The sequence below is a fragment of the Apis laboriosa genome, unplaced genomic scaffold (assembly GCF_014066325.1).
Source record: "Apis laboriosa isolate Shangri-la unplaced genomic scaffold, ASM1406632v1 scaffold69_cov144, whole genome shotgun sequence".
Taxonomy (NCBI): Eukaryota; Metazoa; Arthropoda; class Insecta; order Hymenoptera; family Apidae; genus Apis; species Apis laboriosa.
Genome location: NW_025224165.1, coordinates 2,671,500 through 2,690,867, shown reverse-complemented (window position 1 = coordinate 2,690,867; position 19,368 = coordinate 2,671,500). Strand labels below are relative to the sequence as shown.

The 19,368-nt window shown below is 26.0% G+C and overlaps 1 protein-coding gene across 2 annotated transcripts in view; it reads right to left on the bottom strand.

Moving 5' to 3' along the window:
* The window catches only part of LOC122719062 (acetylcholine receptor subunit alpha-like), a 271,652-nt gene that overhangs the window by 69,311 nt on the left and 182,973 nt on the right, over window positions 1–19,368 (bottom strand). For both annotated transcript variants that reach the window (XM_043944592.1, XM_043944593.1), the window contains 2 exons: window positions 1,894–2,009; window positions 666–834 (listed from right to left, as the gene is read on the bottom strand). In XM_043944592.1, coding sequence (XP_043800527.1) covers window positions 666–834; window positions 1,894–2,009 — 285 coding nt within the window. The remainder of the gene's footprint in view (window positions 1–665; window positions 835–1,893; window positions 2,010–19,368) is intronic.

Sequence of the window (19,368 nt, the reverse complement as noted above, 5' to 3'; positions counted from 1 at the left end):
CAGTAATGAGAATTCTTTTCTCTTCATTATATACATTCTTTACATTATTTTCAACTATTATTTAAATTTCATTTCTTTCTTTTTTTTTTTTTTTTTTTTTGATCAATTCTTTTTCCCACGAAAATATCAAAAATTTTCGTCGAAATTCGTATTTCAGTAATGAGAATTCTTTTCCCCTCTTTATATACATTTTTCACGTTGTTCTCAACTATTCAAACAACCCACTGTTTCTTCGGTTATTTTTCATTCTCGTTCGTGCTTTCCATTTTAATACTTTTTCACATGCACGCGCAAAAGGATTTAGCAGCAGAATATTTATCGTTAGACGACAACATTTTCAAGTTTCTCACGTGCATAACGATTAAACATTTTGTACAGGAATTGTACGATGTACATTATTGAATTTAATACTTTTAACCTATTAGACACACGTTTCATATTTACGAATTTATATATATATATATATATATATATATATATTTGTTATAAAATATGGAAGAAATGAGAAATAGAAATTCTGCCGTTAAAATCGCAAGAAACACGAGAGATAGTTAAGGGTTTAAATCAAAATAACATAAAAATGTTTGAAATTCGTGCTTTTCGCGTCTTCTCGTGATTTGAACTCGTTCGACATTAAATTTTCATGAAAAAAACATCACACTTACCTTTTCCCCGCTGTCGCTAGGTAGATAAAACGTCAGTACCGTAAGAAAGGAAATTCCCATACATGGAATAATTATGTTCACAGTGTAGAAAAGTGTTTTTCTTCGCATTGTTATATTAAATGTAATATCCAGGTACGGCTCGTCGCAGCAGGTGTAAAATTTTTCGTTTCTGCAGAAAAAGAAAAAGAAATGGGAAATTTAGAAATTAACTCGATACAAGAGAGTAGTAAATTGGTATTTAAATTATACTCATCACTTTAAATATATCGATGAATTACTTAAATTAAAAAAATTTTAAATTCACGATAAATTATTTTCATATTTGATTTTTCGTATTTATCATTTTTTTTCTAAATTGAAGAAAATTTATCGAAACGCGTGTAAAGAAAATATTGTTTCATCGTTTTCGTAGAAAAAAAGTAGATAAACGAATTTTATATCGAAAATTTTTCATTAATGCTTCTAACAGACGGCGATTTTTTTTTTTACAGCGAAATTCTGTCAAACGACAAGCAAGATGTCCATTCCCTCGTCCATTCACTCGATCGATTGAAATTCCGGTTGCAATTTAGAAGCGTCTGACCATTCCTCCGACTGTCTGACCATAGCAACGATATTCCACTTACGCGACGAGTCGTTTAAATATCTAACAGAAACCTATTCGACCGAATGTCACGTCATCCTTCGAGAGAAAAAAAAGAAAGAAAGAAAAAAAAAAACTCGCAAAAATATCAGACATTGAATTTTCCTTGGGTCCAGACACGTTTAATTGCTTGTGACAATGCCCGCCTGCCCGACCTGCTTGATAAAGGACATTTAATAAACGCCAAACTGTTTTCGTAAAAATTTCAGCATTCGCATTTTTATACTTCTTTTTTAATCTTTTCTTATTGTTATTATAGAATTATTTTTTTCTATACACAGTGAATAACAAAAGTATTTGACATATTATTTCACTCGTTTACGAAATTTCATTAAAATTATTCATTGAAATTAGGGAAATGTTCTTGTAAAATGATGAAAAGATATGAACATTTTCGTAACTGATTTCAATATTTAAAAATTCGATTAATTTGAAATAAGTGAATATTATTTTTATTTTACGTGCAATGAAAGTTAAAAAATCGTGGAATAATCGAGCATTGAAAATACGTAAGAAATATCGAGAAACAGTTAAAAATATATATATTTGGAAAATTTTTATTTATGAATAATGTAATATGCTCACCGTACTGCAGGTACTTCTAAAATATCCCATTCTACCGACATGTAGAATTCGGAGAGGTCGACTCCGACATCCACCACATTGCTTCCCGATTTCTCATCCATATGCCTTAGATCGACCTGCTCGAAACAAAAGAGTCGTCTGCATTAGCATCTTTCTCGCATAGACTTTTTTCTAAATTATTAATTTTCATGCCCACGTAGTTTACTTTTTAACAGACGAACCTGCAGCCTAGATGACAACACTCTTTTCTTACTTTTTGATTATTAATATGGATTAATTAGAGTAGTTCGATCGATTGAAAGATTGAAAAAAATTAAAATATTTGAATTTTTAAAAAATTTTTTAAAAATAGCATTCTTTTTTTTATTTTGATTTCTATAATTTTATTATTTTGTAATATCATTATGAGAGAGTGAGAGTTTAACAAATATTTTTATTCGAAGGGAAGTTTATTTCTTTCAATTCATCAAAGGCAAATATTTGTAATTTTTATATATATTTATTTTCCAATGAAATATTTCTTTTATTTTACATTCATGGTATCAAAAATATTATTAAATAAAATATAATAATAATAATCGAATCTACTTCATTAATATTTAAATGCTATAACAAATACAACAATAAATAAATATTTTTTATAGTTTTATATATTTCTTTCATATTTCTTTTAATATATTAAAATAATAAGAAAATATGAAAACAAATTTTTCTAATTTTTCTAGTTATACGATGAAAGGATTATCAAATATTTTCTTATTAAATAATTAACTCTATCGTATTGTTAAAAATATCAATTTCCAATTCTTCGATCCAGAGTATCAATATCATAATTCATTACGAAAAAAATTTTAAAAAGTGACAAATAAATTAATTTACAAAGAAAGAGACACAGAAACCAGCTTTCAGAATTCGGCTAAAATTCTTGGTATCGAATTAATGGAACCTTATTAAAAGGTGTTTCCTTGGCTGCAAGTTAGTTGTTACGGGCTAAGTACGAACAATAAATTCCGAAATGAAAGTTAAAGTGCATGTCTCGTGATGCACTTAGTGTTCGCAAAAGCGCAACGGGAGCAAAACACTAATAAATAGTCTGGATGAAAATGGACCGCTCAATCGTGAAGGCCCAGAAAGAATCTATATAATAATCAACTATCAGCAGAACGTCCTCATTAACTATGCCTTCGCTTTCAACTATTGTGCAGCATGACGAACAAACAAATTCGACACTGAAAAAATCAAACTAATCGCTAAGCAGAGTTCCTAATTTGTTGTTGTCGGAGAAACGAATATTATTATTTTTTTATTTTCATTTTTTTTTTTTTTTTTTAATTACACGACAATTTTAAGACTAAATCCTCACTTTATTTCCATTCAATCGCGAGATTTGTATCGCGTGAACGAACCGAGTTTACGCGGCAAAATTAAACTAAATGTATCGATGACTACATGTTACATGATTTCTCAGCGTTCGATTTGATCTCTTTTGCAAGAGCTTTTTTTTTTTTTTTTTTTTCTCTCTAAGCGATTTCAAGCGAATGCTTCGAATTTAAAGCGGTAAACTTGGATGCACAATACCGTGCAAAATTATTGCTGTTTATCTTCGTTGATGTTTGAACGAGAAACAAGTAGATATGAGAGTGGTAAGAAATATAAATATCGTAATTCGTTTTATACGCAATGCAAGATGCAATTATCATTAAGAAGGAATATTTACATTTTTTAATCATTAAATTGGTGCAAAATTAATTAAATAATAATTTAATTTAATTAAAAAGTGCGAATTATCATTCGTTTGTCATTGAAGATAGAAATAATTATAACTAATGAATTGAATCAATATAGTGGATAAAAGATAAGAGTTTATCATGATAACGTGAATAATTCAAGATTCCAAAACATTCCGTAAATAATATCAGTGCATCATTCAAAAAGTATTTTACAATTATTATTTTACAAATATTGTCATTTTTTTTTAAAATGGAATGACATGTATATCTTTTTATCGATTATGTTTTTGCACGGTATTGTTGTTCGCTAACTGTTTAACTCCTTCAACGTTGCACATTCAGAAACATATTTGTATGCACGTAAACGGTGCACACAAGCAAAACTTCATACATAAAAAAGTATCGACAGAGAAATCTTAAGCAACGATAATACACAAGAACGTCTGCACAACTAGCGCAATATATAATATTAATAATTTGTATGCAATTGCTTGGCTATCGGCGTTCAATAATTAAATATAAACGAAGCGGTGTGCTTCATTTCGAAACTAAGGGAAATTCGGATGGTGTATGATACATGTAAATAGAATTTAAAAAGAATATTTCGAACAAATGTAAATTTTCGTAACGATACGTATTTAATCATGAATGTCATGTATTCATAATATACAGAGTTACCGACTGATGGTACAAAGGGATGAATCTATATATAAAAATAAGTCAAAAAAAAAAAAAAAATAACAAGGCTTCATTTTCGAGTAAATCGATATTGGAGATTATTCGTGCATTTGGCTATATCGTAAAAAAGTTTTTGTTGCGTTTGCATTCATGAATGCCATAAATATTATCAAAGTCAAATTTTTATTTGTCATTCTGTTAATATGACAGATAATCAACATGGATCTTAAATACATCTAAGTACATCTAACAATATATTTAAAATCTCTATAATATATCTTTATTATGCATAGAATGTTATTAATTGATTCTATTTTTTCGATTTATTTCGCATATAGAATCATTTCTTTTCAACTTATACCATCAGTTTGGTAACATCCTATATATTTCTATGCAAAAAATTTTTACTAAATATTTCAGGACGCATGCGAAAACGCATAATTTCCTAAATAATTCTTATTTTTTTTATTAAAATTTCGAAATATCGAAATTTAAAGAAAATAAATTCTAAATATATATTTATATTTATCTATTAACGATTAAATATTAGATAAATAAATTATGAGACACGAATGAATTGTTTTTTAATGGCCAAATTGAAATTAATACTTTATTTTAATAATTAATGATGTATTTAATATTTATTTTTACTTTATTATTTTTAAAAAAAATTTAATAAATTTATTTAATATATTCATATTTAATTAATTCTCAACATTCTATGCAAAATATGAAGAGAATAGTATTTTATCAAGAAAGAAATTATATTAAAAAAAAAAATACACTTTGAAATAAAGGTATTTTTATCGAAATTAAATTTCTATCCAATTTATCGACAGTTTTTGTTCAATTATTTAAAGGATATAACTTGAACGAAATTACGTTAGAAGTAATTAAATTGATATCTGTTAATTTACAATTCGGTTGACCTTAATTTATTTCATTGAAGAGTTTAAAAATTACTTATTTTGAGGACAAAATCATGTTTTTAAATTTTCAATTATTAAACATTTTATTATTTTTAAATTTATTCTTCCACTTTCATTACTTTATTATTTCTTTGATATATAGAATATATATATATATGTATTTTTATCAAACATTATTTACAAGTTACATTTATTAATTACAAAAATCTTCGTATATTACAGAAAATTCATTTTAACTTGAAATTTCTTTTAACAAATATTTTTTTAATAAAATTACGAATCATACTCTTGACAACATATTTCAAAATTACTGAAAAAAATAGAATTTCTAAATAATAACTAAAAAAACTTCTATGTTCTATATGTTCATAATACTTCATTAAAAACAAATTTTTTTTTCTTTGTTAGTTTGAATAAATTATGCAAAATTTGCGTCAACGTAGAAAAATATACAAGATATCTCACGAATGATACAATCGTGAATGAAAAAATAAATTGAATATATTTTTCATGAGATTTCGAATAAATCAAATCATTTTTCAAAAATTTTCAAGTACGAATGAAATTATCTGTTTGTCAATTTTGACATATAGTCACTTATCAAATTTGACATATGAATCGATAGAATTAATATAAAATATATTAAAAATATAAAATAAATTTTTTCCATGTAAGAATTAGTTTCTCGAAAAAATTGAAAATTTGGAAAACTCGAAAACATAAAAAGTAGAGCTTCAACGATAAATAAATTTTGTTCTATATTTTTTGCTTATTTTTACACGTAGAACAATTCCAATATCGATCTCTATCCAATCAAGAAATTAATTAATTTTATTTCCATTTGAAAAACTTTCAAATTCGAAAACGAATTTTTCAAATAAAAAAAATTTATATTCTATACTTTCAACTTATTTTTCCGCGTAGAGATCCCTTCTTCCATGATCGTGCCATCATCCGTGAGACATTCTGTATATCTATCTATCGACGAATTCTTGGATTTCTGTTCAATCGTGATGTATCCGAAGAATGGATTCGCATCAGCAGCGCGGAAGCGAAGTCCAGAATCTCGCAACGAATCGATATTGGAGATGAAACGGTAAAAATATTCGGAATATATTCTTTTCACAGATTTTCCGCTAAGATTCGAAAAGCACTTTCATCTTGGGTGAAAGCACTTGGAGCCCGACAACTTTGCCAAATGTCTTTTTTCGGTGCCTGCAAATCTTATCGATTGTTTCGTACCAATATTCTTTCCAATATTTCTCCCTCTATTCTTCTTTTCTTTTCGCACAAGATGTTCTATTTTAATCTCGCCATACCATATAATTTTTAAAATTGTTTCTTACAAAGAAATGATTTAGTGACAATGAGTTATTTTCGATGAAATCGCGTCTCTTCTGAGGTAAATTATTGTAATAATTTAGGAGGTAATTTAGGAGATAGTTGAAATGAAAATTGAATTGAAAGATTTAATATGTAAATAATATTAAGTATAAAATTTTATTCCATGCTTTGTATTAAATCTTTCATCATATAGTCGATCGCTATGTAGAAATTAATAGTTATTATTGTATATTTAGTTAATTAAATATCTAGTTAGTTGAATGAAGTAAAATGTTTTTCTGGAATAAAATTCTCTCATAATTATTTGAATATTAATTGTTTTTTGATATTTTTTTAGTTCTAAAAATTCATTAAAACAATTTATTGAAATTTATGGAAAAGTTATATCATTTATATTAAATCATTTTCATGAAATGTAGAACAAAAAATCCATTTAGTGATTTAAAAATTTGAAGATATTTTTTTAATTTCTCATTTGTATTTAGATCTATAAAAAATTTATAAAGTTGATAATTATTTTTCTACAACAACTTGTTGCAATTATTTGATATGTTAGTAAATTATTATTCTATTTATATATTCCCTAATTTCATTAATTTTTGATCAAATTGTTAAATTATATTTTAGCATCTTCCATAACATAAATTAAATTATTTGATCATATTATAAAATTTTCACTAAATATTTCGAAAAAACGTTATTGTAATTTAATACAAGTAAATGAAGATTTAAATTTTATTTTAAACAATATATATTTTTTATACTTTAATTATTTTTAATTTCCAATTAAAAAATTAATTAATTACCAGATAACTGAGAGGAGGGCAGATACGCTAATCATTTTATAAACTACAATATAAATTTTTTAATATTAAATGCCAATGACGATAATTTTACCGACGTAATTTATATTAAAATTCAAAATTAAAAATAAAATACATTTTATATTATTACTGCCTTTGTATAAAAATACGTCGATATTTTTATCTCATTTATCCTTTATAAATTTCAATAATGATAATAATCATTCATTCGCGATAAATTTACTCGATGAATATTTTCAATATTGACTTATTCAAAAATATATTATTCTACATTTTCATTTTCTTTTTTATCTAAATCCCAAATTGACCTTCTTCGGATTATTTATAATTCAGAAACACCTTGTAGAATTTTCATTCAAAATTTTTCCTATAATAGGACATCGAATATCCTAATTGATGCCGACTTGCCCAAGGGTCAAACCTTTATCTTCTTTTTTGGCAGTCATAACGAGTGCTTAACTCGTACCTTTAAGCTGCCTTTTCCTGTCGCTCATTTACATTCTTTCAATCTAGTCGATCGCTATTTTTCATTGTCGCTATTTTAATTTTCCTGCCAATTCCAATTTTTTTTTTATTTTGCTTTATTATTTGCTCAAAGATAATTCGTCTTTAAAATTTGTTCAATATTCTTTTGCTGATGTTTCTTTGAGGATAGATACTTTTTCTAACAACGGCCAATTATATTTATAATCTATTTTAATTCTTTTTTGCTAAGATGTATAATAATAATTTAAAAGTAATTAATAATAAAATAAATTTTTTAAGGAAAGATTTCGTTGTTGATAGTCCAAGTTTGTCGATCGACCCTTTAAAATAATCAAAAATATGTTGCAATATCAGATAATTTGTGCTGTGATGTATAAAAATATCTCTAATGAAAATAAATAATATATTATGCATTTATGCATGATGAATAAAAGTGAATTTAGTTTCTCATAATGATTCAAATTTAAATGATATATCACGTATTTTTTTAAATTATTTAATTATTTTTCTTATTTGTTAAAGCGAAAACAAATTTTAATCATTTAACAATATTCATATTAAGATATACAATTCTTTTGATCAGATTCTTTTTGTAATGTACATTAAAAACGATGTGAAACATTTGGAGATATATAGAATATAGAAAATAAAAAAAAGATGATTATCAGATTGGAAATTGAGTTTTTTTTTGTACATCGTGAAAGCAGGAATGATCGATGTTGCCAAACGATTATAAATGCTGACAGAGGAATATGGCGCATAAATCATTTCGACTGAAATTTCGACATTCGTCTTCATTTTATGATGAATAAGGAAATTTTTGTATGACGTGAAAGTTGTGCTTCTGAGAAAAATGAATGAAATAAGATAAGTTTGAATAGAAATAAACATTAATATTTTTTATTATTTCATTAATATTCTTTAATGTAAGTTGCAGCAGTATTAAATTATGTGTTATTTTTTTGGATTTTTCAATTTTTCTTTTCTTAAAATGAAGTGATAAGAAGCAATTAAACAAAAATTAATAAGATAAAAATTTTATTGTGTTATGATTATAAAAATTTATACGAATGTTAAAAGTATTAAATAATTTTCTCAAAAAAAATATAATGAATGTAGAAAATTAATAGCGAGAAAAATAATTTAACAATCAACTCTTTGTAAATCTCAATTTCAAAAAGAAAGAAGAAAAATTAAAAAATATCTTTTCCGATCTTTTTCCGAAATCATTTTCCGATTCAATTTATTAAATATTTATTAAATAGATTATTTACATTTATTATTACATTTATTATAAAAGTAGTTAGAAAGCAACATAGATATATATATATATCTATACTTTGAATAAATAATGGAAAAAGCAATAGAGAAACATAAATATAAAACATCGATAAAAATTGAATGAATTATGATAAAGATTAAAATATAATGTATCTAGAATATGAATGTAACATAAATACTTTATAATATATATAATATATATATATTTAAAATAATGCCATTTGAAATCGATATTAACTTCAATATTAATTCTGATCATTCTATTAAAATTTATTTCTATTCAATACTAATTACAAACTTTATAAACAAATATATGCATTGCAAATAATTTAATTTAATTATTTTAATCTCCACCGCGATTTTATCACAATTTCCAATCGTAAATTTTACTTTTTCACCGCTTACAATTATCAAATTGACCAATATATTGTAAATATGCATTAAACTTCAATTTCCACCCAATTTAAATATCCTGATATTTATTATCCGAATATCTTCTTCCCGACAATTCGAGAATTTCGATTCTCATCGAAATAAAATAGCCGAATATCGCCGATTTCTCGTAATGGCGAATAAAACGCTTACGGATTATCATTTTCGGTTCATTGCCGATAGCGAGATTTTTCGACGAGGCGAACGTAACGAGTTTCGCGAGTTTCCATTATCACCGCTTTGTCGCTATCATTAGGCGAAAATTGCGATCTCTCGTTGAAGTTTGGATCCTGGGTGCAATCTCTGCCGGTCATGGCCGCACACTGCACAATCGCCTGTTAAATGGAACATGCGACCGCCCCGGTGAATATTTCACTTTCACTCCGTTCGAGGAGTTCAAATACGTTTCTCTCGAGCATCAGGCGAATTACCGTGAATTTCCATCCTTCTCTGTCGCCCCCACTCTCGTTCCATCCAGCTCGATCGTCCGTTCCGTTTTCAGTGCGGCGTGGCGCGGCGTCCACATATTTACAGTGTTGTTCGCATTGATGTTAAACAGGGTATAGATTGCGCGAAATCGTACGGCCAATAATGAATCGATTGTTCCAAACGTGATATCGTGGAATTAAACGTTTGTGCTTGTTCAACAATACCGCGCGATATCCGAATGTTTAAATGCAGAGACATTTGCCATCGTTGGGCAACGAGTTTTGAGTGTTGATGGGAAGAAATTGGACCAAGTTGAACCAAATATCAGGATTATTTTAAATTCTTATCTTAATTTTTGAAATAATTCGAATGAAAGTTTTATTTTACGTTATGTCTGCTATACTGGCTATCTTATAGTGGTTATCTTAACGTTTTAGTGCATATCCTTTTAAAAGGGTATTTTAGGTTAGATTTGCTCTTTTAGGTTATCTTAACATAGCTTTGATAGCCCAATATTCTTTTAAAATAATATTCATATTTATAGATATTTACATTATTGAAAAATATTTTTTCGCATTTATCGTTCTAATAAATGTCTTATGTTTTTTAATGATAAGGTTCAAAAAAAAAGAATAAGATTCAATGAATAATAAAGGATTATATTTATTTATGTTTTTATATTTACTTTATACCTTTCTTAGCCAAATAAACATCACAAAAATATTTGAAATAATTAGTGCAAGTTATATAAAAAATAATATTTCAAATAATTTTAATACATCTTAAAAAATTATTATTTCAATTATTATTTCAATTAATAATTTTATTATTATATTGCAAATAAATATTTTCCATAGATGTATTTTATCATTGATTAAAAGTGAATTTTTGAATGAATAAATTTCATTTTAATTAAATTGTTTCAATAAGATTTGAATTTATATAGTTCGAACAATATTGATATTCGACTTTTTTATTAATCATTTTCAATATTTGAAGTTTCTAAAGTGTAATTAAATTTAGAAGTATTCGTTTTATATATTCAAAAGTTTTCTTCGCATTCATTATAAATTCAAGTTTTGTCAAGTGCAATATTGCATGCGTTTTCAATGTGGATGGGACATTTTTTATTCTTCAAAAATTCAACAATTTAATTTAGATATTTATTTAAATTAATCATGTTTTGTTAAAATGAATAAAGTAAATAATTAAAAATAAAAAGAACTTTTTTAAAATTATTACATTTTTTTATTTTTATTCATAAACATATTTTGAATATTCATTATCAATTTATTTTCTCTTCATTTACAAATTTTTTCGATAAAAGTGAAAATTAAAATTAACTTTGCATCTAATGAAAGGCAATATTTACATTTCATTGGTAAAATTTAAAAAGCTATGAATATATTATGAAAAACAAAATAATAGCATATATGCCATATATTTCAATATATAATATATAAATATATACGTATATTTATTGGTATTTACAACAATGTAAAGCTAGTTTATATTTTATTCATGCTTATGTTATGTTCCTATCAATGAATTAATAACGAGATAATTCAATTGTGAAAAAAATTCATTTGTTTTAATAATTTATAATTAAAGTTTAAGTTTATTAATTGTAATATACTTTTTAATTATGAATTCATATTAATTATAATTCTCCTCTTTTAATAATATGATCTTCTTGTTAAAAATTATTAATAAATATATACGTATATATAAATACACAAATTATTTTAATATTTCTTTCCATATTTCTTAAATTATCCTATAAGTTATAAAAAATTTTTTTTTTTTGTTAAATAAAAATAGAAGATAGTAGTTAAAATATTGTCAAAGCATCTTCTAATATTATTAGTTTTTTTACGGAAAAAATAGTTTTAAAAAACTTATAACATTGTATATACTTCTTTTTCTTTACTTTATATAAAAAGAAGGATGGTTGATTAAAGTATTATAAAAAAGGAATTGCAATTTAGAAAAACATTATATTGAAATATAGAATTTGTCAACAAATATTTTATAAATAATTGTGAAAATATTTGATATAATTTTTACAATAAATTAATTTTTTTTTTGTTTCAAATTTGCTTCAAATTGTTTTAAACAATTAAATAAAATAAATAATTGTTATAAAGAGATAAATAAAAGTTATATTCATTTAGGAATATTTCAAAATAAACTTTATTTTAAATATCAATTTGTAGAATATATTTTTATTAAGAAGAAAATTGAATATTTCTGCTCAATCAACTATTATTAATCGATATGTTCGTTGTATTGTATAAAATTTTTTATTCAATGAAACTTCGTTAATAACTTTACTTTCCAAGAGATTCTATCTATTCTTTAAAATAATATGAAAATCAAATGAAAAAATTGAAATTATTGAGGAAATTATAAAGATAATAGTTCTATGATACAAAATAATTATATAATATTATAATTTATAAATAATATAAAAGTGTTTTTATAAATTAATTTTTCATTTTTTAAAACTACTCACATAGAATCAACAATTCAATTTTTTAAAAAAATTAAACCTTATAAAGAAATTTTATTTTACAATTTCTATTTTTATTATAATAAAATAGTCTCCAATTAATTATTTACTTACATCTAATTGGAAATTAGACTTTAATTAGTTGTTCATTTATTTTCAAACGCATTTCTCTCAAAAACTATGCATCCAATTCAATTTTCTTATCCTAACATCATGATTTTTCAATCATAACATCTTCCTTTACACCATGAACCAAACAATCACATTTTAATAATAATAAGTACAATAAGTACAACATTTAATAATAATAAGTACAATTAAAGTACAATTCTTCGAATTTCTTCAACATTTCAATCTTAATCAAAAAATTGATTAATCGACCATATTTTTTTCCCCTTCATCAATTATCGTTAACGGAGTTAAAAATACAGAACGATTCAATTTCAGGAGGGACCTATACAGAGATAATTTGTCCAGATCCCGGTGCCAAAACCCTATAGGAAACCGCAAAAGTTGGCAGACTTTCGCGCAAGATTCACATCGGTGTGAATTTTGCCTCGCAAGTCAAACCGAAATTAATCGCGTTCCTTTCTGCCAGGAACCGCAGACGTATGCACGTCCGTAGTAAACGTAACAAGCCTCCTGAGACCACTCAACAGGTATATACTGCTTTATGAGCCACATCACAGGCTTTTGGTTGAATGACGTCGTGTAAATAACATATAGAGGCTAGACATTCCATATTTAACGCTTACGTATCAGCGTTATAATTTTATGGATACACGAGGCTCGAAACACTGCAAATAAATGAGATTACACGTTCATCTTCGATTTCACGAATAATTAAATCGACTTCGCGTCGCATTGTTTTACAATTACACGTAAGGTGAGGTTACTTTTCAAAATAATGCAAGTAATATTATATAGTATATATTATATACATCTAATGATATGGAATTTTGTGAATAAAAAAAAAAAAAATGGAATTTGAGACGAATGAAAATTTAAATCAAATATAAATCTTCTATGTAATTAAAATTATATAATTTTTTAAAAAATATTTTCTATCATGATTTATCAAATCATGGGATTATTATTTTTAGTTTATTTATAATAGTAATTAATATAATTAATAGTATTATTAATATAATAGTAATTAATTCAACTTTGTATTTAATTAATTCTTTATATTGATTTGTTCTATGATAACATGATTACATGATAAAGTTATCTATTTGCTTTCAAAATATTGTAATTAATATCAAGGGAGATGTTCTATGTGTTAATTTTACAAAGAAACGAAGATTGAAATTTAGTTTTATTTACTTTAATATGTTTTACAAATTTGAATTATGGAAAATATATGTACTTTCTATAGTCATTATATTTTTAAAGACCATAAAATATTATATATTTCCACGTGTATGTATATTCGTACAATTTTATAAGTATGTTTATAAGTATATTTATGATAAAGTTATCTATTTGCTTTCAAAATATTGTAATTAATATCAAGGGAGATATTTTATGTGTTAATTTTAAAGAAATGAAGATTGAAATTTAGTTGTATATATTTTAATATGTTTTAAAAATTTGATATTATGGAAAATATATAATATATATTTTCTATAGTCATTATATTTTTAAAGAGCATAAAACATTAAATATTTCCACGTATATGTATATTCGTACAATTTTATAAGTATGCTAGAATAAAAAGCAGTTTAAATTTCGAGTTTTGAATAAAAAAAAATATTTAACCCAAGTTTCATTTTCTATCTCAATTATTTTATTTGCGTGTATCTAAAAAAATCTTTAAAAAAAAATTTATTTATATCTATTTTCAAAGCCGTTTATAATTTGAACGATATCAAATTTTCGAATTCAATTTTAATTTCAAAAACAATTCCAAATTTGTATTGTCAAAAAAGTCAAAGCAAACAGTATTTTAGAAATAAGACACATATATTTTAGAAATAAATATTTAAATCATTAGAAAATTATTTAGAAATAAATTTGATACTCTCTATTTTTTCAATTCAATAATTAAAACCAATTTTAAATTTGCTTCTATTATTGTTCTAGTTCCAAATGATCAAATTTATATATTCCTCGTGAAAAAAAAGTTTTAGTAAAATATAATTTCATGTAATAAGCAAAAAGTGTATAGAACATAATATGCAATAAAAAAGCATAATAATTGAACAATAGTCTTCCATTAATTGGTTCTTCTTTTATTTTCATTATGAATTTATTTTAACATTTAACTTGTAAAACATTTCCAATAAAAAAAGATTACATTTTGAATACATTGGAAAAAAGATATTCTATTAATAAAGAAAATTGCACCTCCAATATAATTAATAAGTAAGAAATGAAACACTCAAATTCGTTTCAACAAAAATTCTGAAAATGAGAGTGTTATAGAATACCGGTTACGTCATAAAAAATGATAAAAATAGCTTTACATTATGCACCACTTTTTTCATCTCATTATCTATTTCACAAACTAATTAAACGCAATTTGACGTTTAAAAAATGATAAATGTACCTACATCGCTACCTCTCCATGGCGTTTGTCGCGACGATTTAACACCGCGTTCGCTATCGTATGGTGAACTAAAACGCAGTGAGACGGATTGAATTAATTAAAAAGGCTCGCGCATGAGAGATTGTTTTCATCGCAGTGAAAATTTTAATGAACTTCAACGGTGGTCGGCCGCCGTCATAGAGGCTTAACACGCTAGAAAATAGCGTCAAAGTTGGATTTAAGGCAACGGTGTGTGCAATTAATCATGCCGCGATTAATCGCCAAAAAAAGGAACTAAATTCAAAAAAAAAAGTGTTCAGAAATTAATCGAGATTGGGTGTGATCAAATATTACGAACACGTTGATAAAGACGTTTCATCCGATTGAATGAACACATGGATATATGCTGTTATTTTTCTCTTGAAAAATAAAATAAAATGTTGAAGTTTTCGAAAATTTCTCGACACATGAATTGATTATTAATAATAGAATTAATTTAATCGATTTTCTCAAAGGAAATTTCTTAAACGATATAATTTCGTTCGAAAAAATTTTATTATTCTTATTATTTCTTCTTTCTTATTTTTTAAAAAAAATCGTCCTGTTATTCTACAGATATAATATGATGAACGAATTTAATAATTTCGGTTGAAAAAAATATATAATGCACGGGGTGTATAAAAAGAGTTTTCGGTGAAGTTTTTCGGACTGCATGCGACTCACGTGGAATCGATTCGGGGCGAACGAAAAAAAAAAAAAAAAAAGAAAGAGATAGGAAGAGGTGAAAAAAAGGAAGGAAAGGCTAGGGCAAACAATTAAACTCCGTATGGAGGCACGTAGAGAGAGGCAGTGGCTGGCTGCGTGCCTCGAGAAGAGGGAATAAAGGGCGCTATTTTAGAATTTTAAATTCGCTTGCATCACGACGAACGACGAGTCAACTTCCGCCAAGTATTGTTTACGTGTTACGCGTCTGTAAATAAGCAATAAACTTGCTGTCCTTTGTCGCTGGAGCGGAGAGAAAGAATGCTTCTCGCGATAAAACATTTTTCTTTTTCAATAATAATTGCTACTAGTTGAACTAGTGAAAAAGTTTTAGTTCAAGTGAAAGTTATTTGTTAAAACGTTTTAAATAACATTTATTCGTAGTTTTGTTCTTCGTTATTAATCTCGTTTGAAGTTATTAAAGTTATTTGCGGTTCGATGCTTCGAATAATAAATTATTCGAGATAACTTTATTATTCTTAATTATCAAAATTTTCAGCCTAAAACTCTGCTTATAGGTTTATTAGTAGGATCAATTATATTTATTATTTTATTATTACGTTTGTCGAGATCGCTTGAATAATTCAAGAATCTCTTTATTTAAACTGTCCATTGATAAATCAATTAAATAATTATTTCAATAATTTAATTGATTTGTCAATTGAAAGTTTGAATAGTATAAAGAATTAGGTAAATAATTTTCAGAAAATGTGAATTAAAAAATACAATGACTCGTTCGAATATCTTTAGAGAAATTCATCTAATCTGATTCTGAAATGAAAGTTTGTAAAGTGCAATAAATTATACATGGAGCAATTTTTTATCGACAGGAAATCTCTATGAAATCAATCCTCAAATTTTTAATATGTATATTTTTGAATACAATTTTAGTTAAAATTTTTTTTGCAATAAACCTTTAAAACGTTTGTAATTTTATAATTTCGTAATTGAAAATTCGTGATTCCACATCGCAATAAAGTTATATTTAAAAAAAAGAAAAATCCAGTATTGATATTACTTGTTTAAAATAATATTTCAATAAAAGAAAAATGGCTTCACGTAAAAAATCCATTATATTCTATATATTTGTAAAATTTCATTCATAAAAAAATAAAAAAAAGAAATGATTCGAATATTTTTACGAGCCACCGTATCTCTGTATAATTATCCTTCCATTTTAAGTATTACTTGAAAATAAAAAATGCTTTTAGAAGAACATTATAAAAGAGAGTGATAATAAATTATTTTAAATTATTTCACGTTTTTAGATAATTCGAGGAAATCGAATTCGATGCAAACTTATTTTATGAAAAACGATTGGATTTCAATTAAAATTTTTTTTGACAAGTTTAATATATTAAACTTATTTATTAATACATATTTATTAAGATATTAAACGCGAATAGAATATTTATTTTAAATTTTTAAGTAAATTATTGTAATTACGCGACAATACTCGTTATATATCGCATTCGAGAATAATTATTCAAAAAGGATTTTTATCAGTTTTTGCTCTTTAATTATTCACAGCTGATTAAAGCTCCGATTCTCTGGAACATTTTCATTCCCGCCGTTGTTCAAGAGAAATCATGTAAAAATTTAAAGCGTATTTGCATCGTTTTGGATCAAAATGAGCTCTTTTCCAGAATCATTTTTTTTTTTCTTTTTCACTTCGCTCACGATGAATGAATACGCGGCGACAAAGAATGGTTTATGATCTCTTGGCATTTGTCATCGGTACACTAGGTCTAGTGGAATAACTCTGGTGATGAATTACAGAAAACAAATGACGGATGTGATTTCGATTCTGCCACGGTTTCCTATTTTTCTGCGAAAATTCATGATAAAATGCTCATTATTAAATCAATATATTCTTTCTCTTTATTCTGATATATAATTGCGAAAATATTTTAGAAATACTCGTTTAAAACGATAGAAAAATCTCTCTCTTACTTTTCTATCGAAAAGTTTTTACAAGTCAAATGTAAAGAAATATTAAAATCTTTTTCTAAAATAATATCGTTTATTAACACAAATGAATTAGCAATCTTTTACAAGAATATTTATAAAAAAAATTATTTAAAAAAGAATAACTTGAATAGTTCTATTTAAATATGACATATTCATATATAACAATTTAAAAATATTCTTCCAATTTACGGAAGATTAATTTGCGTGGAAATGACGTAAGAAAAAATAAATGAACGAATAAAACCTCACAGTCACATTTTTCACAGTTTAAATCTACTCCTATAACCAACATGTTGTTGCCTACTACATTAATATATATGATGAATCATCATACAGGATATCACGTCTATATATGCATTTTTAAAAGTTTTATGAATTTTAATTCTCGCACAGTGACGTCTACAACTAAACCGTGGCCAAAAGCGTAAAATCCATTTATAACGAGAATTCTAAAAAAGTCGTTATCGGTTTTTCCTCCCAAGTCCACCCCTATCAGTTTTCCTCTTAGTTTCAACGGGGGACAAATTGCATTTGATGGGTCGATCGAGTTCCGAAAATTGTATATTCTATGAGTGAGGGTAATATTCGTATTTATTACCCTCGCACGAATCGAGGAAGAATAAATTTTAATCCACCAAAAATGGAAATTAACTTTAACGATCTTCTTCTTTCACGACGTTTTCATTCCACAGCCTACGTTTTTCACAATTCCCCTCCCCTCCCAAAAACGATGGAATTTAATTTCGCCTCCCTTAATTCGAAGAAAATACAATTTTTTCTTTTTTTCCATTCGATCTCGAACTTTTCAATCTAGCCCCCACCAGAGCCGATAACACGTGATAAATGAGAGATCTGCGAAACGCTGCAATGCTCGCAGCATTCCAATAAAATTACCGGCACAATCGAGTTAATCTGTATTCCTTGTAGCAAGAAAGAAAATGGGAGGAGGACACGTTTCTCAACTTAACTCGATGTTTCCTCCACGATCCCTTCTCGCCACTACTCGCCTTGCACCCTCAAGAGCTTTTTAACGTGTGTGTTGTAATATGGCGCCAGATAAGCCAAGCCTTCCAGTATCCCTATTAATGCCTCTACTTTGTTCACATCACGAGTACAGTACGATCGAGATTAACGTAAATTGCTCGACTATAATCTCTGCTTGATACACTCTTGCTCTTGGTGGACGAGTATTTAAGTGATTTTTTTTTTTTTTTTTTTGAAATCGTTTTTGAAACGAAGAATCAAAGATTTCTTTACTTACGAGTAAAGATCAATCTCTGACAGATTCGGTTAAAGAATGGTTGGTTGAAACGATATTCTGAGAGAAGGGAGAATCCTTCGTTTTTCGTTTACTAGCTTCTTTTAAGAGGCCATCAATGAAAGACATTCTAAGCCCTGTTTTATTGAATCGCTGTGCAGCAACGAACGAATTTAATGTGTGCTAGGCTTTATATGTTATCTTTCACACGAAATTTCTGTTTAATTCGTATAATATAATTATTATTGCTAGACAAATACATAAGGAATCTTTTAATGTTTGTTATTTAGATTTTGTATGCAGAGGATA